Source organism: Petromyzon marinus, unplaced genomic scaffold (genome assembly GCF_048934315.1).
Source record: "Petromyzon marinus isolate PM22_M1 ecotype Great Lakes invasive population unplaced genomic scaffold, UKy_Petmar_22M1.pri1.0 PM_G_Scaffold_1, whole genome shotgun sequence".
In the NCBI taxonomy this organism is placed as follows: Eukaryota; Metazoa; Chordata; class Hyperoartia; order Petromyzontiformes; family Petromyzontidae; genus Petromyzon; species Petromyzon marinus.
In genome coordinates, this window is record NW_027422650.1 from 12532619 (window position 1) to 12560327 (window position 27709).

Below are 27709 nucleotides of genomic sequence, written 5' to 3' on the forward strand. Positions count from 1 at the left end.
AGGGCGGCACGTTCGAAATGACTATTTGCGCCGCCACCGAAGCGATGGGTTCCAGCTGGACGTGGAGTCCCCCAACGGTCATCCCCTTCTCGACGGCCGCATCGGCCACCTTCTTCGTCGTCAGGAAGAATACGGCTTTCCCGCTGACCTTCGAGGCGTGGGTGATGGTGGCCGGCGGGACGATGGCGGCCAGGGCCTCGACGTATGCCTCGATCGTGACGGAGCTCGAGGCGTAGCAACGGATGCCGTTCTCGCGCAGCGGCAGTGGTCACCAATTGGGGGGGTTGGCCTTGGAGCAGAGGCCCTAGTGGGGGGCCTCGTGACTACAGGCAGATTGGCAGCTGCGACCTTTGCGTAGGTGGCCATTTTCTTCCTGCTGCCTTCAATTTCTACCTGACTGTGGTGCTGCGCTTCTATACAGAGCTCCCCTTGAGAGAATGTAAACTGAGGATGAATAAAGAATCCTCGTTTAAGAAAATAATGAAAGGAAAAAAGAAAGGAAAGAGATATATTTATTTATTCAATAAACTATTTTTATTGAATAAATTATGAAGCAGTAAATGGAAAAATAATTTGATAGTGATATCTAATAATAAATTTGCGTGTTAAATAAATGAATGTATTTTGCAAACAAATCTACTTTTTAGAAAAATGTGTTTATTAAATGCATTCACTCATCGTTAAATAAATACAACTTAGAGTCCTTGCACACTCGTGGAGGCAAACAAAAAAAACGCAGTGTTAAGGAATCATTAACTAATAGATTGCTTTAGCCTCAAAGTAAACAATTACTTGTGTGGCCTTAAATTTCTGCGCTACAGTGTGGATGCCTCCACGTGGCTCACACAAAATGTAAGTTATAACAAATCTCAAATAGTTTGAGATTCGTAAACCGAGATTAAAAACATAAGCAGAAGAATAAAGGAACAATAAGTAGAGTATAAAAATACCTGTAAAGTATGAAAACGATGCTTTAATTAACTATAGGATTGAGCCCATCGCCTAAGAAACACCAACGTGTTTCAAAAGGCTATGGCCTCACCCTGAACTGTTAAGCTTAAAAAAAGTAAAGAAAAATGAGCAACACAAAAAGTACTACTTGTGTGTGCAAAAGGCAGAATACTTACTCCTGATGAGTAAAAACTTGAAGAAAAGAAATGAATTAGAAGAGGGTATGTTAGATTTATAAAGTTACCACGGGGAGCTCAAACGAAGCGCGTCCTCTCTTTCTCTCCCTCCCTCCCTCTCTCACTCCCTCACTCCCTCCCTCACTCCCTCTCTCACTCCCTCCCTCCCTCTCTCCCTCCCTCCCTCTCCCTCAATCCCTCTCCTCCCTCACTCCCTCCCTCTCCTCCCTCCTTTTATTTTTATTTAACGATCAGAAGAAACAGAAAGATGCTCGGTCTTTCGGCACTTTGCTTCGTTCATCATGTCGTCTTTTTTTCGTCTTTTTTGTTTGCTTACGTGCCCCCTTTTAAAACAAAAATTAAAGATATAACACGGTTTTCCCATGTAACATAAATCGCATTGTCTGCTACTGTGTTCGTAAACACCATTAAAAAATTCAACCTTAAAAACCCATCACCACCAGATCCCCTGCTTTTGTCACATTACACAAAGCACCCTCGGTAGCCCAACGCGTCGAGAAAGACGTGACGCCCCCCGTCAACTGAGCGTACCGAAATTCCAGCCAAATTCTGCCAGAAACCAGGGCCTTGAAGATGCGGCAGTGGCTGGGGACGCCGCTCCCGTCAATTGCGCATTTCCTGGCCCTATAGATGGCCAGTTTGGCGTTGTTCATGATGAAGTCCGTCAACCCCTCGATATCCTTGGTACCCTCGTGCCCCCTATATCCAAAAATAAGAATTGTGGGGGAGAAATGAAGATTGAATTTCAGTAGAATATTGCGTAACAGCTTATAGAGTGAGTCTAGGCTTTTGCGGCGTACGTATTGATGCGCCACTGTTTCGAGCTCACCACAGAATCCGCGTTCAGGATTTGCGTCTGTGAAAAGTGCCAGGAATGTGTTCGTGGTCACAGTTCCATGGGCAGTGCTCCAGCTAAGATCACCGTGGCGCTTGTACGATGGATTTGAGTAAAACAGCTCCCAATGAGACCTCAAGCGATCACCGCAGGGGCATCGTGTCCCTCCAAGCGTAGCCCTAACGTGACGTTATTATTTGTTGATGGTGGAAATCGACCATTTGGGCGTACAGCTTTTTCCGGTCTACACCTGAGAAGCACCCCTCCTGGCCATTCCCCGTGGCGTGCCCCCCGTGCTGCCGTGAGGAAGAGAGGCGAGTGTGCTCCCGTGCTGGGACGACATTCAGCTTTGGTGGCACTGGGCCACCGCCGGCTGACTCGTCGCCAACGCTCGCAGCAGGCGCGCTCCCCACTGCTGTTGAGAAGGACCTTCATACCTCATTCATGAGTTTTGCGGCGAGTCTCACCGAGCGCATCTTGGTCATCGCAGTTATCTCGGCAGGGAGAAGCCATTGCCCCCCCCCCAGTGCCCGGTTTCACAAAATCGCCCACCCTCATGAGATGTGCGTCCACCACGCGTTTCTCCATGGCAGGGCCCGCAAGAGAGGATAGTGCCGTGTGGGGGTTCCGTAACAGTGGCTCGTGAGCAAATTCTGATGCCGACTGGGGTGTGTTCAGTCGGGCGGTGACAAGGAAACCCCATGTATCTAGGATACTCCTGTAGAAGTGGGGAATCTGCGTGAGTGGAATACCCGTAATGTCCACGAAGAAGAGCTGCTTGCTGCACTGAAGGCCCCCCGAGGTTATTCAGAAAAAAAAAAGATGCTGTGGAGCACCACACGGGTGATGGGGCCGAGTAGAGAAACCTCTGTACGGCTTATAGACGAAAAGTAGAGAGCTGGCTCCGTACACACACCAGACCGTGCCCGCCCTCCCGCAGTGGCAAGGCCAAGACACCGGCAGCCACACGGTGCTTCCTCTGCGACCAGAAGAAGGCAGCTTTCAGTCTCTGAAGTTTTGCTAAGAGCTATGCGGGTGGAGTGAGGGAAAAGAAGCGGTGCCACAAGGTGGTATCCTCCGTCGATGCTTTATTGGGTGATGCCGCTTGCCCCTCCACTGATGACCCTCCATCGTCCTCGTCCCGGTCACCGCGCGTAGTTTGGTCAGTCGGGTCCTGTTTGGGCTCCTCCGTGCTCTCGGCCGCTCGCGTTTCCTGGGAGCCCTCGGCCGCCTCGCAGGGCGCGTCGTCGCGGTCTGAAGCGCGACCCTCTTCACTGGTTTCCTCCGTCACTGCACAGGTTGCGTTTCACCCCCCGCTTCTATTTCAGGCTGCAGATTTTCTTCAGGCGTCCCGCGCTTGAGCTTGGTTCCCGCACGGGGCTTCTTCCCTGTTGCGTGTCCCGCCTCTAGGGGTGTCTGGGACGGTGAAGACCGCCGTCCTTGCCACCGGCAGCTCTCCACGTCTCCCCCAGGTGTTGGTGCGATGTCCGACTCCAACTCTGGGAGATCTTTAAAGGGACTGACCTCATCCCCGCTTGACTCTGGGGACGACGAAGCCGAATCCTCCTATAAATTTCCTCTTCAGAGGTCCGGCTGTCAATGATGGCTGGGTGGCTGGCTGAGCCTCGGTCTCCATGGCAGTAGCTGGTGTCGGAGCGGGGTCTACCGCCATCTCGGGTGATCTCCGTGGTGAGTGACCCTCTCCTGGGTCACTTGTTGGGTGTGCTTCTTTAGCATCCTTTTCCACCGTTGCCTCGCTGTTGGATTGGGCATTTGCTGTCTTTGGTGCAGTGTTTTTTAATATGCCCCTCTACTTTGCATAGGTTGCATTTTAGCACGTCCCTGCAGTAAAACAGCCTATGGGCCATTCCTCCATGCATGACGACAAAGGAGCCCTCCCTCAAGCTGCCCATTGGGCACCAGCATGTAGACCTGCCTTCTAAATGACAAGACATGCCTCAAGGCAGGATTTTTGAGGCCCAGAGGCACACGCTGTAGGTTGGAAGTCAGCGTACCCAACTTAGCCAGGTTATCTTGGATGTCTTTATCGGGAATGTAGGGGGGGGACGTTGGATGCGATCACGCGTACCGATGGCGACGACAGTGGCTCCAAGGTGAGGTGCCAATTGTCAACCGTCAGCCCCTTCTCTATGGTGGCGTTTGCCATCTTTTCGGACTGCATGAAGAAAACCACCCTTCCGCTCACCTTGGAGGCGTACTTTATCGAGCCTCCAGGCACGATGGCGCCCAGCGCTTCCGCGTAAACTTCGAGCGGGACATCGGTGGAAGCCGGGGCAGCGGATCCCAGCCTTCGCGTGGAGGCTCCAGCTGCTGCTGCTGCTGCTGCGGGCGCCTTACAGGCCTCAAGAGACCGGCCTTGCGTAGGCGTGGTAGCTTTCTCGTGTGAGATGTCGCACACAACTGCTAAAGCAAATCTCTCTTATTTTCTAAAGCCAAGAAAATTATTGACAAAAAAACAAGAAACGAAGATGAATGTTTATAAAGATGGTCAAACCTGTGTTATGACCACCTTCTCATAATTACTATTACTGCTGTCCACCCAAAGCTCCCATGGAGAGGGTAAAATTACTTAATGTTGAAAAAAAGCACACCAATAAAAATAAAAAATGCTGTAAACACGCTCGCAGTACAACACAAGAGGGGTCTAAAGGGGATGTTGGCACTGCACTCACACCGGCCGGCGTGGGTACAGTGCCAACACGTGGGTGCGTGTAACACGTGGAGGCACGCGAGACAAAGGAATGAACAGAAAACACGAAAAACGCACAAAATTCTAAAAATTGCTTGAGGAACAAAGGAACTCAAAATCGAATTAACAACAAAGAAAAGCGTGATTATGAAATCGACTATCAAGTAAAAGTGGAGGATTGTGCGGAGAGCGAAGACACCTGTACACTGCAGAGAGCGCAGCCGCGCCCTGAACGGTGAAAACAACATAAAGGAACGAGGAAAGAAGGACGAAGGAAGTCCAAATAAATAAAGAAAGTGATCACAAATTGTGTGTAAAGCAAGACACTGTTGGTGAAAATACATCCCGAAAAAAGGGTGAGAAAAATAAAAGTTTTAGAGGTAAGGCCAGGAGCTTCGGGTGAAACACGTCTCTCTCCATCCCCTCCCTCCCTCCCTCCCTCCCTCCCTCCCTCCCTCCCTCCCTCCCTCCCTCCCTCCCTCCCTCCCTCCCTCCCTCCCTCCCTCCCTCCCTCCCTCCCTCCCTCCCTCCCTCCCTCCCTCCCTCCCTCCCTCCCCTCCCTTCCTCCCTCCCTCCCTCCCTCTCCTCCCTCCCTTCCTCCCTCTCCTCCCTCCCCATCCCTCCCTCCCTCCCCTCCATCTTCTCCCTCCCTCTCCCTCCCTCCCTCCCTCTCCTCCCTCCCTCCCTCCCTCCCTCCCTCCTCTCCCTCCCTCCCTCCCTCCCTCCCTCCCTCTCCTCCCTCCCCTCCCTCCCTCCCTCCCCTCCCTCCCTCCCTCCCTCCCTCCCTCCCTCCCTCTCCTCCCCTCTCCTCCCTCCCCTCCCATTTGCGCTTCAGGTTCCGGTGGAGCAAAGACGGCCGGCGTTTTGACCCAGGCTGGGACCCCAACGTGAAGCAACACGGGAATGGCTCCGGCACTTTCACCGTGGACACGGCGGCGGTGTTGGCCGCATCCGGCGGCCGACACGGCGCTATGGAGGCCTACGAGGGGGTCTACTGCTGCTCGGCGGAGAACCGGCATGGAACGGCCCTCACCGCCAACATCGCCGTGCGGCTGGCTCGTGAGTAGGGGGACAAGCACCCCGGCGCGGCGCGCGGTAAACCAGCCGGCCCGGCGTGCGCCGCGGTGCCGGCATTGCAAAGGTGCCGCTCGCTGACAGCGCTTGCCCCGACAATCTGTTAAGGCTACACGGGCGGGGGCGGGGGCGGCGTCTTTGTTTTTGTGCTGCAGGTGCCCCGGCGTGGCCCCTTGAGGACCTGAGCCCCGTATTCGCCGAGGAGGGCTCCCCGGCCGTGCTGCACTGCAACCCTCCCCACGGCTTTCCCCCTCCCGACATCTTCTGGTTGGACGGCTGTGAGTACCACGGTGGATAGGAAGATGTTGACTACCTCTCCTGGTACGCGGGAGGTAGTGGGTTTGATCCCGACCCTGACGACGCCTGCTGCTGCGTATTTGGGAGTTTGAGGTGTCTCTCGTCGCCATCGCGGTGGCTAGGAGATGTTGACTACCTTGCCTGGTATGCAGGGCTTCTTCCTCTTTCCCACGGATGCTGATGTAGATGCAGAGACAACGACTACAATTTCACATTCAGGTTGTCGAGCCAGGCAAGCGAGAAGTGGAGTGCATCATTGCCGTGATGTATCCTTCCAGATTTGTGAATCGGGGGAGGCAGTGCGTCGCTATACGTTGTACAGGGGCTCTTCTGCTGCCATGACTTGCGCGGCGGATGATGCTGCTGATGATGCTGATGATGATGATGCTGATGATGATGCTGCTGATGATGATGCTGCTGATGATGATGCTGATGATGCTGATGATGCTGCTGCTGATGATGCTGATGATACTGCTGCTGCTGATGATGATGCTGATGATGCTGCTGCTGATGCTGCTGATGATGATGCTGATGCTGATGTTGCTGCTGATGATGATGCTGATGATGTTGATTCTGATGATGATGCTGCTGCTGATGATGCTGATGCTGGTTTAGGGGTGGACTTCTGTGACAATTCAGTTTCATGGCTCGTCGGATTCCTCCTCCTGCAGTCTAAAGATTCTCGTTCCGAACCCTTTCATCCCCCCCCCCCTTACCCCCGGCGTGCTGCTGGCGCTGCAGCCATGCAGAGAGTGCGGCTGGATGCTCGAGTGTCCCAGGGCCTGGATGGCGACCTGTACTTTGCCAACGTGCTCCCCGGGGACGTGGACTACTACGTGTGCTGCACCCGCTATCCGCGCACTGGAACCATCCAGCAGAAGGGGCCGATTCGGCTGATCGTCAAACCCGGTGAGCGGCGGCGGTGGCGGCGATCGCCGGCAGGGCATGTGTGTGTACGTGCGTGCGTCTGTGTATACGTGCGTGCGTCTGTGTGTACGTGTGTGCGTGTGTGTGCACGTGTGTGTGTACCTGGTGCGACTTTATAAATATCACCATTTGGAGAGACAAAGGCGGTTGGGCGTGGTGCTGGCCACCAACCCCCTCGTGTGCCATGCCGGCCTTCATAGGTGCTACTTGCTAACAGCACTTGCCCCAACAGTCTGTTACAGGCTATACGGGGGCATCCTTCCAATCCTGTGGAACCCGTCCAGTGGTCTAGACTGATTATGATGTCATGTAGGGCAGTCTTAGCACAATAGCCACCCTCCCTCAGCATTTCACTTGGGAGATCATCTCTCCCTGGTCATCCCCACTTTGCCTCATGATGTTTTCCAGGCTGAAGGATTTCCCCTCCCCCAAGACCTCACAGAAATGCTCAGTAATTCTGCAAACCTGTTCCTGGGGGTCGAACATCGGATCACTTTTCTTTCCCCTAATGATGGTGATGGGTGTGGTGCTGCAAGTTACTTTTGTGATGGAGTTAAAGAGTGATTTGTGATCGCGGGCCACTGAGGCCGATTCCATCGCCTCAATAACCGAGGGAAGGCTACGGTAAGCCTCCTCATTCTCTGACGTGGGATGCTCTAGACCAGGGGTCTCCAACCCCCGGACCGGTACCGGTACCGGTCCGTGGCCTGTTAGAAACCGGGCCGCACAGCAGCAGGAGGTGAGCGGTGAGTCCGCAAGGAGTAAGCCCGCACGCTCTAACCCCCTAGTAGCCACAATGAGTAAGCCCACAAGCTCTAACCCCCTATTAGCCACAATGAGTAAGCCCAAAAGCTCTAACCCCTAGTAGCCACAATGAGTAAGCCCCACAAGCTCTAACCCCTAGTAGCCACACTGAGTAAGCCCACACGCTCTAACTCCCTAGTAGCCACAATGAGTAAGCCCACAAGCTCTAACCCCCTATTAGCCACAATGAGTAAGCCCACAAGCTCTAACCCCTAGTAGCCACAATGAGTAAGCCCACAAGCTCTAACCCCAAGTAGCCACAAGGAGTAAGCCCACAAGCTCTAACCCCCTAGTAGCCACATTGAGTAAGCCCACAAGCTCTAACCCCCTAGTAGCCACAATGAGTAAGCCTACAAGCTCTAACCCCCTAGTAGCCACAGTAAGCCCACAAGCTCTAACCCCTAGTAGCCACAATGAGTAAGCCCACAAGCTCTAACCCCCTAGTAGCCACAATGAGTAAGCCCACAAGCTCTAACCCCTAGTAGCCACAATGAGTAAGCCCACAAGCTCTAACCCCTAGTAGCCACAATGAGTAAGCCCACAAGCTCTAACCCCCTAGGTAGCCACAAGGAGTTAAGAAACAAACGTCGCCGGAGAGCTTCTTTGAAAAGGGGGAAAGACCCAATGATGAACCCCCGCCCCCCGGTCCGTGAGTAAATCGTCTTCCACCAAACCGGTCCCTAGTGCCAAAAAGGTTGCGGACCGCTGCTCTAGGCGATGAGAGTGGGCCTGTCGCCACAAGTAACCTCGACCACCACTCCTCGCCTCTGGTTGATGGGAAGGCGAGCCCAAAGTAGCCTGGGGCTTACGGCTTCCCACGCCTCACCGCCACGCTACCACGCCCCCTTCATTCTTTTGCTCAGAAGAAGAGCCACTCCCTGTTGTTTGGCAGTCTCCTACACCTAGTAGAGGGCTGTTTACCCCTCATGGTGGCAGGAGCCAGAGCCGGTCCACTGGACCTCCTGAGTACCGCAGAGATCCAGGCGGTATTTGTCCAGCTCTCGGCAGAGTAGTGGCAGCCTCTCATCCACAGTCAGCGTCGGAACATTCCACGTGACCACCCGCAGTAGCTTTTTGTTATTTCTGGAGGATCCCCAAGGGTAAGGATTCAGTCTCCTGGCTCTGCCAAATGGGGTTTGGCCAGGAGACGTCATGGACGCCTGTCCCCCCGCTAGAATATTTTTTTATGGTTTTGTGCTAATAATTGAAGGTGGAGGGGTGACCAGCCCCTTGCACCCGATCAGAGCCCCCATTTGGCCGCTGTGGTGGTTACAAACGCCACGAGGGAAATGTTCGATTGAAATTGGTCCTCCCCCCATGGCACTGCTCACCGCAGCGTTACCGTCCGGCACCAACGAGGAGGTAGGGGGTTGTTTCGCTCGACTTGACAAAGATCCCCCCGTATGGCCTTAACAGACTGTTGTTAGCGAGCACCTGTGAAGGCCAACACGGCACACAAGGGGGTGGCCAACACCACGCCCGGCCGTCTTTGTCTCCCCGGTGGCAATGTTTACTACAAAACGCACCGGGCACTCGTTTGAGGCTGATTCGACCTAGGGTAGGCCCAGGATCGATTCAGATAATCAAAATGTTGGCTGTGAGCGAGAATCAAACTCGGGTCAGCGGGGTCGGAGCGCAGCATAGTGCTAACCACTACACTACCTATCCACCCACCCACTCCCCTACGCACACACACACACACAGCTCATCCGTCAAAGAGACGTCCGGTGTTTGTGGAGCCTCGCGGTAAGACAAGCAGCAAGCTGGTGCTTCAGGGAGACACGCTACTGCTGGGGTGCATCGTTCAAGGGCTGTACGTACACACACAACAACAACCGCCATTCACCACTAAGTAGCGGTGACATCACCACGATGCTTGTGCCAGGCTATGTGCACGTTGAGGCCACGTGAAGTGTCGAACGCCCGCTGGCAGGAGGTCACGGGGCAGACCCAGGTGCCACGGGTCGACTGACTGAGATGACTGAGATGACTGGCCGATGCACCACCTGTGCCGCCTACTGTGCCAACCTGTTGTGCTTTAGCCACACAGCCCCTACGCTCGTTGTTGTGAGCGTCGCTCCTCCGCCCTCCGTTGTTGAGGGCGACTGCCTCCAACTGCCCAGTAGCAGCAGCGTCCTTCACGAGCCTCTTCCACAGAGGCCAATCTTGACACCGCTGGTACCGGTCATCGGCAATTCAGTCAGCTCCACGTCCTCCTGTACCACATCACTCCATCTTTTCTCTAGCCCGTGCCGCGCCCATTTAGCCCCCTCGATCCGGCCGAACAAAATCTGTTTAGGCATTTTCTTGGGTCTTTCGGTAAAGTCACGTAGATAGAAAAATAAAAATCAAAATCACGACGTTTCATTCGCAACACAAGCAAATATATATTTCTCCTGCCTCAGCAGTTTGCCTGCTGTATTTTTTCACCTCAAGATGATTGCTTGTGTTGCGATCGAAACGTCGTGATTTTTATTATTATTTTTCTATCTACGTGACTTTACCGACAGACCCAAGAGTATGAATTCCTGCAGTCATGAAAGCTGTTTAGGCATGCGGTATCTGGGCATGCGGGCTACATGACCTGGCCAACGCAGCCGTGCCTGCCAGAGGAGCTCACCGATGGGACTTTGTCCAGATCTTTCAAGGATTTGTGAGCTCACACAATCCAGCCCGGTTAAACCAAGGATGGATCGTAGGCAGGCCAGCCTAAATGTTTCTAACCGGCAAAGATGTTCCATTAGGGGGGTCCACGTTTCGCAAGCGTAGAGAAGGGAGGGAATGACTGTGGCCGAGAAGACCTGAAGCTTCGTGCGGAGCGACAGACCAGGTAGCTTCCACACAGCGTTACACAACCAATGAAAAGATAATGCCGCTCGACTGATTCAAAGTGAGACCTCTGCTGCCAAACCGGAGCCGGTCATGAGCACACTGCCCAGGTATGGGAAACTCTTCACTCTTTCCACAACTGCCCCATCACCAATTGGGAGTTGTGGGGGTGGAGTGTCCGATGGGACAACATACCCAGGCAGGTGCTTAGTTTTAGTGGGGCTGATGGTAAGGCCCCACCTCTCAGTGGCAAGCTCCAGGTTCAGCAGCAGCACCTCCAACTCCTCCTGAGTGAGCAGCAATTACCAGATCATCGGCATACATAACGCTGTTGACCAATAGGGAGCAATCCCTTGACCGCACCTGGGCATCGATCAGCCTCCCATTGTATCTATACCAGATGGAAATTCCTCCCGTACAGCCATCCAAGGCTTTACGAATTACGTGGTCGAAATTGATGTTTAATAATGTGGGAGCCAGAGGACATCCCTGTCGCACAACAAGGTAAACAGGGATTGACTCCGACTCCCGGCCACGTAGTTTTACCCGGTGCCTGCTCACCATCATGAAGGTCCTTAATAATTGTGAGCAGAGGGTCAGGGACTCCAAATGTACGAAGAACAACCCAGAGCCCAGGCCTACTGATGGTATCATAGTCCTTGACCAGGTCAATAAAGCAGAGATGTAGATCTTGTTGGAATTGCCTACACCTCTGCTGTAGCAGACGGACAGAAAATATGACATCTGTGCAGGACCGCCCTTTCCTGAAACCGCATTGGGGCTCCGCAAGCCTCTCCTCAGCGTGCCTGGTAAGGCGATGTTGAATAATCCTTGCCAGGACCTTTCCCGGCACACTGAGGATTGAGATGCTCCTGTAGTTGTAACAGTCTGTGCGGTCCCCTTTCTTAAGGAGGGGGACCACCAGGGCATCCTTCCAATCCTGCAGAAGCCGTCCAGTAGTCCAGACTGTTATGATGTCGTGGAGGGCAGTCTGTGCACAAACGCCACTCTCCCTCAGCATTTCACTTGGGAGATAATCTCTGCCCAGTGCCTTTCCTGGTCTCAGACTCTGGATCGCCTTCAGTACTTCCTCAACAGATGGCACCTCAGCCAGCCACTCACAGGGGGTGACTTCTTCCAATATCTGAGGCACCGCAGGTCTCAGTAGGGTCATCCCCCCTTTGTCCCACAATGTTTTCCAGGCTGAGGGATTTCTCCTCCCCCAGGACCTCAGAAATGCTCAGCAAATCTGCAAAACTGTTCCTGGGGATCGGAGATTGGATCGCTGTTCTTTCCCCTGATGATGGTAATAGGTGTGGTGCTGCAGGTACATTTTTTGATGGAGTGAAAGAGCAATTTGTGAATGCGGGCCATTAAGGCAGACTCCATCTCCTTAGCAACCCGCAACCACCACCCATCCTTGCAGCGCCTCACGGCTCTTCGAACCTTCGAGCGAAGGCTGCGGTAAGCCTCCTCATTCTCTGACGTGGGATGCTGTAGACGATGAGAGTGGGCCTGTCGCTTTTTCTCAGTCAGCCTGAACATCTGTCAGCCTGGGTCTCTGGGGAGGTCTGGACCGTGTACCCAAAGCAGCCATTGCAGCTGCATGAGTCACAGTCCTAAACCTCGCCCATTTACCCTCGACATCAGGAGGAGTCGGGGACGATGCCAATCCCAGCCGCAAGCGATGATGAAATTCTCGCTTGCAACTTTAATCAGCTAGCTGAGACCAGGCCACTATGGGTTTGAATGGGGTCCTGGGTGTACATCCACCACCGGAGTGGAAGAATGGCAGGCGCATCTTACAGATGACAAGTCGATGGTCAATGGGCAGATCAGCTCCATGGTAGGTCCTGGTGTCAAGGACATGGGCCCTCATCCGCCGTTCTGTCACTATGTAGTCCAGCAGTTGTTCTTGCTTGGACCCGGCATGCATCCATGATGTGTGGATGCGCCGATGCCGGAACGGCCTGTTGGGTTGCACAAAAATCTAGCAGCCTCCTACCGTTGTCATTGAGCTAATCTGGCCCATGCCCTCCAATCACTCCAGACCAGGTGCCAGCATCATGACCAACTCGGGCATTGAAGTCGCCCAACAAGATGACTCTATTCCGAGGGGCCACTTTAGCTAGCACTTGTGACAGGAGGTTATAGAAGGCATCTGACTCATCGACCTTGCTTGCATCCCTCCACGGATGTTCATCTTCGGTGGGGCATATGTAACCATGACCACCACTCCTCGCCTCTGGTTGATGGGAAGGCGAGCCCAAAGTAGCCTGGGACTTACAGCTTCCCACACCTCATCGCCACGCTCCCACGCCCCCCTCATTCATTTTTCAGAAGAGCAGCCGCTCCCTGTCGTTTGACAGTCTCCTGCCCCGAGTAGAGGACTGTCCACCCCTCATGGTGGCAGGAGCCACAGAGATCCAGGCGGTACCATTCCAGCTCCCGACAGAGGAGTGGCAGCCTCTCTTCCGCAGTGAGCGTTCAAACATTCCACGTGGCCACACGTAGTGGTTTTTTGTTGTTTCTGGAGGAGCCCTGAGGGTAAGGATTCAGTCTCCTGACTCCGCCAATTGGGGTTTGGCCAGGAGACGTCATAAACGCCTGTCCCCCCGGGGCCTGCGACACAAGCTTAATAAGAGTTTTATTTCGTGGTTTAGTGGTAATTAATTGAAGCTGGAGGGGTTACCAGCCCCTCGCAACCGTCCAAAGCCCCCTTTTGCTGCTATGGTGGCTACAAACGCCATGGGGGGAATGGCGAATCTAAGTTGGCCCTACTCCCATGGCACTGCTGACCACAGCATTGCCGTTCGGCACACGTACACACACGCACGTACACACACGCACGTACACACACGCACGTACACATGCGCACGTACACACACACACGTACACACACGTACACGCACGTACACACACGCACGTACACACGTACACACGCACGTACACACACACACGCACACACACACGCACGTACACGCACGTACACACACGCACGTACACACACGCACGTACACACACACACGCACGTACACACACACGCGACACGACTATTCACTTCACTACTGTACACTACACTGCTATGCACTACACTTCACACTACACTACGTAATATCCCACGCTAGTTTCGCACGCACACCCACGAACGTGTGTGCGCGTGCGTGTGAGTACACGTGCACGCGCATCCACGTGCGTGTGTGCACGTGCGTGTGAGTACACGTGCGCGCACACCCACGTGCGTGTGTGCGCGTGCGTGTGAGTACACGTGTGTGTGCGTGTGAGTACACATGCGTGTGAGTACACGTGCGTGTGAGTACACGTGCGCGCATTCCCCCGCTTGCGTGCGCTCAGCCCCACACCGCAGCTTCGCTGGGCCAAGGTGGACGGGGAGCTCCCAAGCGGCCGCATCACCTTCGGTGCCTTCAACCAGATGCTGGCAGTCCGTCACGCGCTGGCGGCCCACGCCGGTGTCTACCGGTGTCACGCCGACAACGGCGAGGGCAGAGCCCTGCACACCTTCACCGTCACCGTGGAAGGTGCCTCGGGGGGCGACGGAGGGAGCGGCGGCACGGCGGTTAGCGAACCCTGCGGGTCCCAAGTCGCGGCAACGATTGTTTTGACCGGTCCCGGGCCTCTCCTAGGTCGACTCGACCTCAAATTAATACCCCCCCTCCTTCCCCCCTCCTTCCCCCCTCCTTCCCCCCTCCTTCCCCTCTCCTTCCCCCCTCCTTCCCCCCTCCTTCCACTCTCCTTCCCCCCTCCTCCCCCCCTCCACCACCTGCTCCCCCCTCCTCCTCCTCGTGTTTTCCCGACCGCTGCAGCCAAGCCTTACTGGATCGCTCCCGAGCCAGAGAGCCGCGTCTACGCTCCGTGGGACACCGTGGAGCTCGCCTGCCTCGCCGACGGAATCCCCAAACCGCTCGTCCGCTGGTTCTTCAACGGCGTCCCCATCGACGGTGAGACGCCTCCTCGCCCGCTCGTCCAACCTATGCGCTCGCTCACTACCCACTGACTTTGCTCGTCCACACGCTCGTCCACTCTCGTACGCTCGCTCACTCGCTGACAGCCTATCACACGCTCGCTCACTCGCTGACAGCCTATCACACGCTCGCTCACTCGCTGACAGCCTATCACACGCTCGCACACTCACAGTCTATTACACACTCACACACTTATAGTCTATTACACGCTCACTCACTCATAGTCTATTACACACTCACTCACTCACAGCTTATCACACGCTCACTCACTCACAGCCTATTACACACTCACTCATAGTCTATTACACGCTCACTCACTCACAGTCTATTACACGCTCACACACTCATAGCCTGAGAATAGGTTTTCCACTTTTTTCTGACAACAAAACAGCTGTGTTAAGATGTTAACACACCAAACTGAAACCTTTTACGAGTAATAATGTCAGAATGCAAACAAAAAACATACTCTGATTCAACAGCATTAATTGATGAGATCAAACAGTTCTCGTTGAAACCCTCTGCTGTCAGACCACCAATATTATATGGCCTTCCAAAGATACATAAACAAGATACACCCCTTCGTCCCATCGTCTCTACTATCAACTCCCCCACCTACAAACTGGCACGTTTTCTTGCTGATATACTGCGACCTTTCACTGGAAAAACCACCTCTGCGGTACTAAATTCTACTCACCTGGTATCGACAATCAAAGGCATTTCCCTGTCCCCAGACGACCTGCTTGTCAGTTTTGATGTGGTGTCCTTGTTCACCAAAGTCCCGGTACCTGACACCATCGCTATCATTGAAGACCTGGTTCATCAAGGACTGCATACTGATGTACCCCCCCTGGTGAGACATTGCTTAACCAACACATACTTCACCTGGAATGGAACTTTCTACAAACAAACTGAGGGCACCCCAATGGGCTCCCCCCTATCTCCGGTTGTAGCCAACGTATTCATGGAAAAATTTGAAACTGACGCCATCCAGACTGCCACTCTACGCCCGACCTTATGGAAGAGGTACGTTGATGACACCTTTGTCATCTGGCCACATGGCCAGCCTGCTCTAGACCAATTCCGCGACCACATCAATTCCATACACCCAGCCATCAGATTTACCATGGAGGTCGAAAAAGATGGCAAACTACCCTTTTTGGATGTCTTAATTAAAAGGAGACATGATGGTTCAATGAGCCACTCTGTCTACAGGAAAGCTACCCATACAGATGCTTACTTGAAACCGGATTCCCACCACCATCCATCCCAGAAGAACTCCCTCATCAAGACTCTATACCATAGAGCCCAATGCATTTCTGACCAGGAACACATTACCAGTGAACTCAAGCACGTACACCAGGCTCTCAGGGCTAATGGTTACTTCGACTACACAATCCGCAAACCATCACTCCAGTCATGAAGAAGGATCCTCTTGTGGAGCCACTCAAAACCATCACCTTACCCTACATTGCAGGGGTCACTAAAAAGATCTCCAAAATCCTGAATAAACACAAGATCCAGGTCCGATTCAACACAGTACATAAAATCCGTGATTTAGTTCCATCTGTAAAAGATGCTGTTCCAGACATACAGTACCCGGGCGTTTACAAACTAAAGTGCCTCTGTGGTAGTAGCTACATTGGAGAAACCAAACGACATATCTCGGACCGCATCCGCGAACATAAAGCAGACTTGAAACACGGTAGAACGAACTCCTCTGCCGTGGCAGATCACTGTTATAATTCAGTGGGCTCACATGACATTGACTTCTCCAAGACGGAGGTTCTTTGCAAACCAACCGGCTACTATGAGAGATTCGTTCATGAGGCCATTCACATATACAAGCACAGAGACAATTTCAACCGAGAAGATGGATTCTGGCTTAGTAACCATTGGAAAGATGTTTTAAACATTTTCTGTTCTTAATTAATTGTATTTTACGATGAACTTCAGACCGCAGCTCTTTCGCCAGCATTGACTCTTAATACCTCTCACACCACGGTTAATGGTATGGTTTACAACATGGAGTATAATAGCGCCTTGCAGCTGTCTCTCTCCCCCTCCTCTGTTCCGACCATGGATGAACTCGTTCGTCTGAACGGGGCCCGTAGCTATCCGTGTTGCTAAAGTTGAGGGTAAGAATCCACCCATTTTTTCGCCATATAGCATTGTGATATATAACGACTTATTGTTGGTAGCTTAGCTGATTGGAGAATATAGAGTTTATTGATAACATTAAGGTAATTTATATTTTGGTTTTATTTTTTATTGGTTCACTATATAGTACTGTGATTAGCTCAGATGTGTAGACCTTGACTTCAACATAGCCATTTCTGTGACCAGTCACTAGCTAATCACTCAGTTATTTCAATGCTAAATTCGCCTAGTTATTTCAATGCTAAATTATCCTGTTTGATTTGTACTAAGTGCCTCGGTGAATGTGTATGCTCTGACTTTAACATAGCTATTTCTGTGACCAGTTACAAGCTAATCACTCAGCTATTTCAATGCTAAATTCTATGCTAATTCCTTTGTCAAGGCATGCCTCTGCGGATGTGTATGCTTTAACTTAGCTATTTCAATGCTAAATTCTATGCTAATTCCATTGTCAAGGGGTGCCTCTGCGGATGTGTATGCTTTAACTTTTAACATAGCCATTTCTGTGACCAGTCACAAGCTAATCACTCAGCCATTTCAATGCTAAATTATATGCTAATTCCTTTGTCAAGGCGCTTTGTTTCCTCTCACACAGCTTAAAGGTCGTGATCTGAACGTGGCTTTTTCACTCCAGCGCTGTCCTACCAGACAGTCTCGTCCCTTCACCTGATGAAGGCCGCTTGTGTTGTGGCCGAAACGTCATGAAAATATTATTGTGTTATTTTTTTTTATCAATTTATTATTTTATTCTCATTCTACGTGACTTTACCGAAAGAACCAAAGAAGATGAATCATTGCAGTCACGAAAGCTTTAAATCGAAAAGTATATGCATTGTCTTTGAAACTGATTGGTCCACACCAGAGGCAGCTGTCAAACTCACAGAAACTGATTGGTCCACACCAGAGGCAGCTGTCAAACTCACAGAAACTGATTGGTCCACACCAGAGGCAGCTGTCTCTGGTGTGGACCAATCAGTTTAAAAAAACAATGAATTTTCTTTCAAAACAGCTGTGTTAAAATGGTAAAACACCAAACTGAAACCTTTTACAAGGAATCATGTCTGCATTAACCACCACATATGCTGGTGGTCAAAATGGAAACAAAAAACATGCTCTGAATCATGTCAAGGCCCCCACACGCACCAAACCGTGCTGGGTGTCGTGTCGCTGTGCGGTGGAGCAGAGGCCCCCGCGGTGCCCGGGCGGAGCGTGGACGGCGACTCCCTGACCCTGAGGCGGCTGGACGGAGGAGCCACCGGCGTGTACCAGTGTGAGGCCTCCAACCGGCACGGCACCATCCTGGCCAACGCCTACGTCAAAGTGCCGGGTGAGCGGGGGGGCGGGGGGGGGGGGTGACCGGGAGGAGGTGGGAGGAGGAGGAGGGAGGACGAGGAGGGAGGTTGGAAGAGGGAGGAGGAGTATGGGGAGGAGGAGTATGGGGAGGAGGAGGAGTATGGGGAGAAGGAGGAGTATGGGGAGGAGGAGTATGAGGAGTATGGGGAGGAGGTGGAGGAGTATGGGGAGGACGAGGAGGAGTATGGGGAGGAGGAGGAGGAGTATGGGGAGGAGGAGTATGAGGAAGAGGAGGAGTATGGGGAGGAGGTGGGAGGAGTATGGGGAGGAGGAGGAGTATGGGGAGGAGGTGGGAGGAGTATGGGGAGGAGGAGTATGGGGAGGAGGAGGAGAATGAGGAGGAGGTCCTTGACTGGACAGACGGCTGTAGGTCGCCCCCCTCTAGGCAGGGCACTTTGGACCGACTCTGACGGACGACCCCTTCCGGCTGGCTGACTGTGCCCCCCCACTCCTCCCACAGCCGTGCCCCCACAGATGCTGTCGAAGCAAGACAGGCTGTACGTGGTGAGGGAGGGAGAGGCGGTGTACATGGAGTGCGCGGTGTTTTCGTGGCCGCCCGCCGAGTTCCTGTGGTGAGACGGAACGCTTCCCTGGCTCCTTCCCTCTCTGCCTCTCTCTCCGCTCACATAGACGATTGTTTATTTATTTGAACCTCATGGTGGTTCCCTGGGGTATCATAGTACCCCGGCTCTCGCGTAATGTGCGTGATGCAGTAATTTTTAGTCTGCTGATGGCCGGCGATGCGGCAGTCAACTCATCTCGACGAGCCGCTTGCGATTCGCCGCTCAAAGTTCAATGTTAACGGTGCCGGGTTTTTTTTCACGCTGATGTTTAGCGTTTCGAGATCGCCGAGCGTGGCACTGATTTCGGATCGACCGGTACCCCGGTCGCGGAGTTGAGTAACACCCCGGTAAAAAAAATAGCGTCCCAGAAATAAAAGATTCCCGATCGCCTCGGCCATATTCTTTGTGGGGGTGTTTTCCGGTAAAGTCACGTAGATCGGTTCACAGAAAAATAACGGAAAACCAAAAACTTCGACGTTTTGATCGCAACGCAAGCGGTCGTCTATAAGAGGGGTAGTGGCGCGCGAAATGGCTGTGTCGGTGTCAATACTGTGAACGCGCAAGTTTGAAATGGGCGTAAATTGCAACTAGCTAAGGTGGTAGGATGGGAACATCACAGCCAGTCATGACTTAAACTGGTTGATAACATCCTTCACTTTGCACCCATCTCCTCGGTTGAAATTGTGTCCGTTTCTATATGTATATGGATGGCTTCACGAACGAATCTTTTGTTATAGTAATAGGTTTGACCCTTTTGACTGGCACAAAAACTGACACCTTTATTCAAGGCATCATGTTTGCAATAACCACAACACAAGCAGTCAAAATGCAAACAAAAGAGACAGCTCTGATAATAATATGCACTGTCCTTGAATTTGATTGGTCCACACCCGAGACGGCTTTTCTTAGAGCCTAGTCTCCACTGGTGTTGGACCATTATCAGAGTTGTCTCTTTTGTTTGCATTTTGACTGCTTGTGTTGTGGTTATTGCAAACATGATGCCTTGAATAAAGGTGTCAGTTTTTGTGCCAGTCAAAAGGGTAAAACCTATTACTATATCTTGTTACTGGCAAAGGAGGTCTCATAATGAATATTTTGTTGATGGCCAGCGAGCTTGCAAAGTACCTTCATCTTAGAGGAATCTACTTCACGTGAGCCAGTTGGTATCATTCACTACCCCGGGGGTACCGCCATGAGGATAGTTTCACCAGCTCATGGCCACTGAGCTACGGAGCGCTTTATACTGTGTAGGAACCTCCTGGTTGTTACACCACCAGCAGCACACAGGGGATTGTTGTTGTGTCTGTCAGTCGTGCATCCAATCATGGGAGGGGTGGGGCTGGGTGGGGAGGGGCTGGGTGGGGCTGGGTGGGGGGGTGGGAGGGGTGGGGCTGGGTGGGGAGGGGCTGGGGTGGGGGGTGGGGCTGGGTGGGGGGTGGGAGGGGTGGGGCTGGGTGTGGAGGGGCTGGTCACCCCGTGGTGCCCTTATAAAACTCAACGTTTAACCTACTCACGCCAGCTCGTGCCCGCCCTCACAGTCGGGCATATTGTGCTGAATGCACCACGCTGCCATTGACCGAGTAACCCAACGTTCCTACTACCAGCTCCCTCCCTCCGCAGGAGAATGTGTTATCAGAAGCAGCCATGTCGCAAACGACAGCCCCGACGAAGTGGCTCATTTGTTCGGCTAAGGATGCCTCGGGCGCTCTTTGTACCGCGAGGCCTGTACCTACGTTGAACTTCTTCTTTGGTTCTTTCGGTAAAGTCACCACGTAGAATGAGAATAAAATATTAAATTAATAAAATGAAATAACAATAAAATTCTCACGACGTTTCGGCCACAACACAAGTGGCCTTCTTCACGAAACGTGAGAATTTTATTGCGTTATTTTATTTTATCAATTTATTTATTATTTTATTCTCATTCTACGTGACTCTACCGAAAGAACCAAAGAAGATGAATCCTTGCAGTCACGAAAGCTTTAAGGTGCGGGAGTTTAGTCGATTTCGTGAATATCACCGGCGGGTTTCTCTCTCCCCCTCCCCCCCTCTCTCTCTCTCTCACCGCCAGGTTCAAGGACTCACGGAACCTCCGCCTGCAGGACGAGCGCCACCGGACCTTCAACAACGGCACCCTGCGCGTCATTGCCGCACGGCGTGAGGACACCGACTCGTACGTGTGCATCGCCATCAACGACGTGGACTCCAGACCGCTGAGGGTGCACCTCCTCGTCGAAGATTAGCAAAGCGCCGTCGCCGCCGCCCGGCCGGCCGCCTTTATCTCACCACCACCACTACCACCCCCTCCATCAACATCATCAACACCACCTCAACCACCAGTACCACCCCCTCCACCATCATCATCAACACCACCTCAACCACCACCACTACCACCCCCTCCACCATCATCATCAACACCACCTCCACCACCACCACTACCACCCCCTCCACCATCATCATCAACACCACCTCCACCACCACTACCACCCCCTCCACCATCATCATCATCAACACCACCACCACCACTACCACCCCCTGCACCATCATCATCAACACCACCTCCACCACCACCACTACCACCCCCTCCACCATCATCATCAACACCACCACTACCACCCCCTCCACCATCATCATCAACACCACCGTCTCCACCATCATCAACACCACCACCACTACCACCCCCTCCACCATCATCATCAACACCACCTCCACCACCAGCACCACTACCACCCCCTCCACCATCATCATCAACACCACCACCACCACTACCACCCCCTCCACCATCATCATCAACACCAGCTCAACCACCACCACTACTACCACCCCCTCCACCATCATCATCAACACCACCTCCACCACCACTACCACCCCCTCCACCATCATCATCAACACCACCTCCACCACCACTACCACCCCCTCCACCATCATCATCAACACCACCTCCACCAATACCACCCCCTCCACCATCATCATCATCAACACCTCCACCACTACCACCCCCTGCACCATCATCATCAACACCACCTCCACCACCAGCACCACTACCACCCCCTCTACCATCATCATCAACATCACCTCCACCACCACCACTACCACCCCCTCCACCATCATCATCAACACCACCTCCACCACCACCACTACCACCCCCTCCACCATCATCATCAACACCACCTCCACCACCACTACCACCCCCTCCACCATCATCATCAACACCACCTCCACCACTACCACCCCCTCCACCATCATCATCAACACCACCTCCACCAGCACCACTACCACCTCCTCCACCATCATCATCAACACCACCTCCACCACCACCACCCCCTCCACCATCATCATCATCAACACCACCTCCACCAGTACCACCCCCTCCACCATCATCATCAACACCACCTCCACCACCACTACCACCCCCTCCACCATCATCAACACCACCACCACCGTCTCCACCATCATCATTAACACCACCACCACTACCACCCCCTCCACCATCATCATCAACACCACCTCCACCACCAGCACCACTAACACCCCCTCCACCATCATCAACACCACCTCCACCACTACCACCCCCTCCACTATCATCATCAACACCACCTGCTGGCTTGTTCACCACTACCACCCCCTCCACCATCATTATCAACACCACCTCCACCACCACCAGTACCACCCCCTCCACCATCATCATCAACACCACCTCCACCACTACCACCCCCTCCACCATCATAATCATCAACACCACCTCCACCACCACCACTACCACCCCCTCCACCATCATCATCAACACCACCTCCACCAGTACCACCCCCTCCATCATCATCAACACCACCTCCACCACCAGCACCACTACCACCCCCTCCACCATCATCAACACCACCACCACCACCACTACCACCCCCACCACCATCATCAACATCACCTCAACCACCACCACCACTACCACCCCCTCCACCATCATCATCAACACCACCTCAACCACCACCACTACCACCCCCTCCACCATCATCATCAACACCACCACCACTACCACCCCCTCCACCATCATCATCAACACCACCTCCACCACTACCACCCCCTCCACCATCATCATCAACACCACCAGCACCACTACCACCTCCTCCACCATCATCATCAACAACCACCTCCACCACCACCACTACCACCCCCTCCACCATCATCAACAACACCACCACCACCCCCTCCACCATCATCATCAACACCACCTCCACCACCAGTACCACCCCCTCCACCATCAGCATCAACACCACCTCCACCACCACCACCCCCTCCACCATCATCATCAACACCACCTCCACCACCACCAGTACCACCCCTTCCACCATCATCATCATCACCACCTCCACCACCACTACCACCCCCTCCACCATCATCATCAACACCACCACTACCACCCCTCCACCATCATCATCAAGACCACCACCACCGTCTCCACCATCATCAACACCACCACCTCCACCATCATCATCAACACTACGTCCACCACCAGCACCACGAACACCCCCTCCACCATCATCAACACCACCTCCACCACTACCACCTCCTCCACTATCATCATCAACACCACCTCCACCACCACCACCGTCTCCACCATCATCATCAACACCACCACCACCACTCCCACCCTCTCCACCATCATCATCAACACCACCTCCACCACCATCACTACCAACCCCTCCACCATCATCATCAACACCACCTCCACCACCACCACCACCACTACCACCCCCTCCACTATCATCATCATCAACACCACCTCCACCACCACCACTACCACCCCCTCCACCATCATCATCAACCCCACCACCACCACCACTACCACCCCCTCCACCATCATCATCATCAACACCACCACCACCACTACCACCCCCTCCACCATCATAATCATCAACACCACCTCCACCACCACCACTACCACCCCCTCCACCATCATCATCAACACCACCTCCACCAGTACCACCCCCTCCACCATCATCATCAACACCACCTCCACCACCACCACTACCACCCCCTCCACCATCATCATCACACCACCTCCACCACCACCCCTACCACCGCCTCCACTATCATCATCATCATCAACACCACCACCACCACCACTACCACCCCCTCCACCATCATCATCAACCCCACCACCACCACTACCACCCCCTCCACCATCATCATCAACACCACCTCCACCACCACCACTACCACCCCCTCCACCATCATCATCAACACCACCTCCACCACCACCACCGTCTCCACCATCATCATCAAGCACCACCTCCACCACCAGTACCACCCCCTCCACCATCATCATCACACCACCTCCACCCCCTCCACCATCATCATCAACACCACCTCCACCACCACCAGTACCACCCCTCCACCATCATCATCAACACACCTCCACCACCACCCCCTCCACCATCATCATCAACACCACCTCCACTACCACCACCACCCCCTCCACCATCATCATCAACACCAACTCCACCACCACCACCACTACCACCCCCTCCACCATTATCAATCAACACCACCACCACCGTCTCCACCATCATCATCAACACCACCTCCACCACTACCACCCCTCCACCATCATCATCAACACCACCTCCACCACCAGCAACCACTAACACCCCCTCCACCATCATCAACACCACCTCCACCACTACCACTACCACCCCCTCCACTAATCATCATCAACACCACCTCCACCACCACCACCGTTTTCCACCATCATCATCAACACCACCTCCACCACCACCAATACCACCCCCTCCACCATCATCATCATCAACTACCACCTCCACCACCACCACTACCACCCCCTCCACCATCATCATCAACACCACCTCCACCAGTACCACCCCCTCCACCATCATCATCAACACCCCCTCCACCACCACCACTATCACCCCCTCCACCATCATCATCAACACCACCACCACTACCACCCCCACCACCATCATCAACACCACCACCACCACTACCACCCCCTCCACCATCATCAATCAACCCCACCTCCACCACCACCCCTACCACCCCCTCCACCATCATCAACACCACCTCCACCAGTACCACCCCCTCCACCATCATCATCAACACCACCTCCACCACCACCACTATCACCCCCTCCACCATCATCATCAACACCACCACCACTACCACCCCCACCACCATCATCAACACCACCACTACCACCCCCTCCACCATCATCATCAACACCACCACCACCACCGTCTCCACCATCATCATCAACACCACCACCACCACTACCACCCCCTCCACCATCATCATCAACACCACCTCCACCACCAGCACCACTAACACCCCTCCACCGTCATCAACACCACCTCCACCACTACCACCCCCTCCACTATCATCATCAACACCACCTCCACCACCACCACCGTCTCCACCATCATCATCAACACCACCTCCACCACCACCACTCCCACCCCCTCCACCATCATCATCAACACCACCTCCACCACTACCACCCCTCCACCATCATAATCATCAACACCACCTCCACCACCACCACTACCACCCCCTCCACCATCATCATCAACACCACCACCACCAACACCACCCCCTCCACCATCATCATCATCAACACCACCTCCACCACCACCACCACTACCACCCCCTCCACCATCATCATCAACACCACCTCCACCAGTACCACCCCCTCCACCATCATCATCACACCCCCTCCACCACCACCACTATCACCCCCTCCACCATCATCATCAACACCACCACCACTACCACCCCACCACCATCATCAACACCACCACCACCACTACCACCCCCTCCACCATCATCATCAACCCCACCTCCACCACCACCCCTACCACCCCCTCCACCATCATCAACACCACCTCCACCAGTACCACCCCCTCCACCATCATCATCAACACCACCTCCACCACCACCACTATCACCCCCTCCACCATCATCATCAACACCACCACCACTACCACCCCCACCACCATCATCAACACCACCACTACCACCCCCTCCACCATCATCATCAACACCACCACCACCGTCTCCACCATCATCATCAACACCACCACCACCACCACTACCACCCCTCCACCATCATCATCAACACCACCTCCACCACCAGCACCACTAACACCCCCTCCACCGTCATCAACACCACCTCCACCACTACCACCCCCTCCACTATCATCATCAACACCACCTCCACCACCACCACCGTCTCCACCATCATCATCAACACCACCTCCACCACCACCACTCCCACCACCCTCCACCATCATCATCAACACCACCTCCACCACTACCACCCCCTCCACCATCATAATCATCAACACCACCTCCACCACCACCACTACCACCCCCTCCACCATCATCATCAATACCACCTCCACCAGTACCACCCCCTCCACCATCATCATCAACACCACCTCCACCACCACCACTACCACCCCCTCCACCATCATTATCAACACCACCTCCACCACCACCACCACTACCACCCCCTCCACTATCATCATCATCAACACCACCACCACCACCACTACCACCCCCTCCACCATCATCATCAACCCCACGTCCACCACCACCACTACCACCTCCTCCACCTTCATCATCAACACCACCACCACCACTACCACCCCCTCCACCATCATAATCATCAACACCACCACCACCACTACCACCCCCTCCACCATCATCATCAAGACCACCTCCACCAGTACCACCCCCTCCACCATCATCATCACACCACCTCCACCCAAGCACCACTACCACCCCCTCCACCATCATAATCATCAACACCACCTCCACCACCACCCCTACCACCCGTTCCACTATCATCATCAACACCACCTCCACCACCACCACTACCACCCCCTCCACCATCATCATTAACCCCACCTCCACCACCACCACTACCACCCCCTCCACCATCATCATTAACACCACCTCCACCACCACCACTACCACCCCCTCCACCATCATCATCAACACCACCTCCACCACCACCACTGTCTCCACCATCATCATCAACACCACCTCCACCACCACCAGTACCACCCCCTCCACCATCATCATCAACACCACCTCCACCCCCTCCACCATCATCATCAACACCACCTCCACCACCACCAGTACCACCCCCTCCACCATCATCATCAACACCACCTCCACCCCCTCCACCATCATCATCAACACCACCTCCACTACCACCACTACCACCCCCTCCACCATCATCATCAACACCACCTCCACCACCACCACCACTACCATCCCCTCCACCATCATCATCAACACCACCACCACCGTCTCCACCATCATTATCAACACCACCTCCACCACCACTACCACCCCCTCCACCATCATCATCAACACCACCTCCACCACCAGCACCACTAACACCCCCTCCACCATCATCAACACCACCTCCACCACTACCACTACCACCCCCTCCACCATCATCATCAACACCACCTCCACCACCAGCACCACTAACACCCCCTCCACCATCATCAACACCACCTCCACCACTACCACCCCCTCCACTATCATCATCAACACCACCTTCACCACTACCACCCCCTCCACCATCATTATCAACACCACCTCCACCACCACCAGTACCACCCCCTCCACCATCATCATCAACACCACCTCCACCACTACCACCCCCTCCACCATCATAATCATCAACACCACCTCCACCACCACCACTACCACCCCCTCCACCATCATCATCAACACCACCTCCACCAGTACCACCCCCTCCATCATCATCAACACCACCTCCACCACCAGCACCACTACCACCCCCTCCACCATCATCAACACCACCACCACCACTACCACCCCCACCACCATCATCAACATCACCTCAACCACCACCACCACTACCACCCCCTCCACCATCATCATCAACACCACCTCAACCACCACCACTACCACCCCCTCCACCATCATCATCAACACCACCACCACTACCACCCCCCTCCACCATCATCATCAACACCACC

General features: G+C 53.8%; 1 protein-coding gene across 4 annotated transcripts in view; it reads left to right on the forward strand.

The window, feature by feature from the left end:
• The window catches only part of LOC142908558 (neuronal cell adhesion molecule-like), a 36180-nt gene extending 15224 nt beyond the window's left edge, over nucleotides 1-20956 (forward strand). For 3 of the 4 annotated variants that reach the window (XM_076059317.1, XM_076059315.1, XM_076059316.1), the window contains exons 4-12: nucleotides 5529-5752; nucleotides 5923-6045; nucleotides 6806-6973; nucleotides 9500-9608; nucleotides 13979-14163; nucleotides 14449-14583; nucleotides 17948-18091; nucleotides 18578-18689; nucleotides 20752-20956. In XM_076059317.1, coding sequence (XP_075915432.1) covers nucleotides 5529-5752; nucleotides 5923-6045; nucleotides 6806-6973; nucleotides 9500-9608; nucleotides 13979-14163; nucleotides 14449-14583; nucleotides 17948-18091; nucleotides 18578-18689; nucleotides 20752-20923 — 1372 coding nt within the window. In that variant the 3' untranslated portion in view covers nucleotides 20924-20956. The remainder of the gene's footprint in view (nucleotides 1-5528; nucleotides 5753-5922; nucleotides 6046-6805; nucleotides 6974-9499; nucleotides 9609-13978; nucleotides 14164-14448; nucleotides 14584-17947; nucleotides 18092-18577; nucleotides 18690-20751) is intronic. The other variant, XM_076059318.1, reaches the window with a different exon arrangement.
• Nucleotides 20957-27709: the final 6753 nt, after the last annotated feature.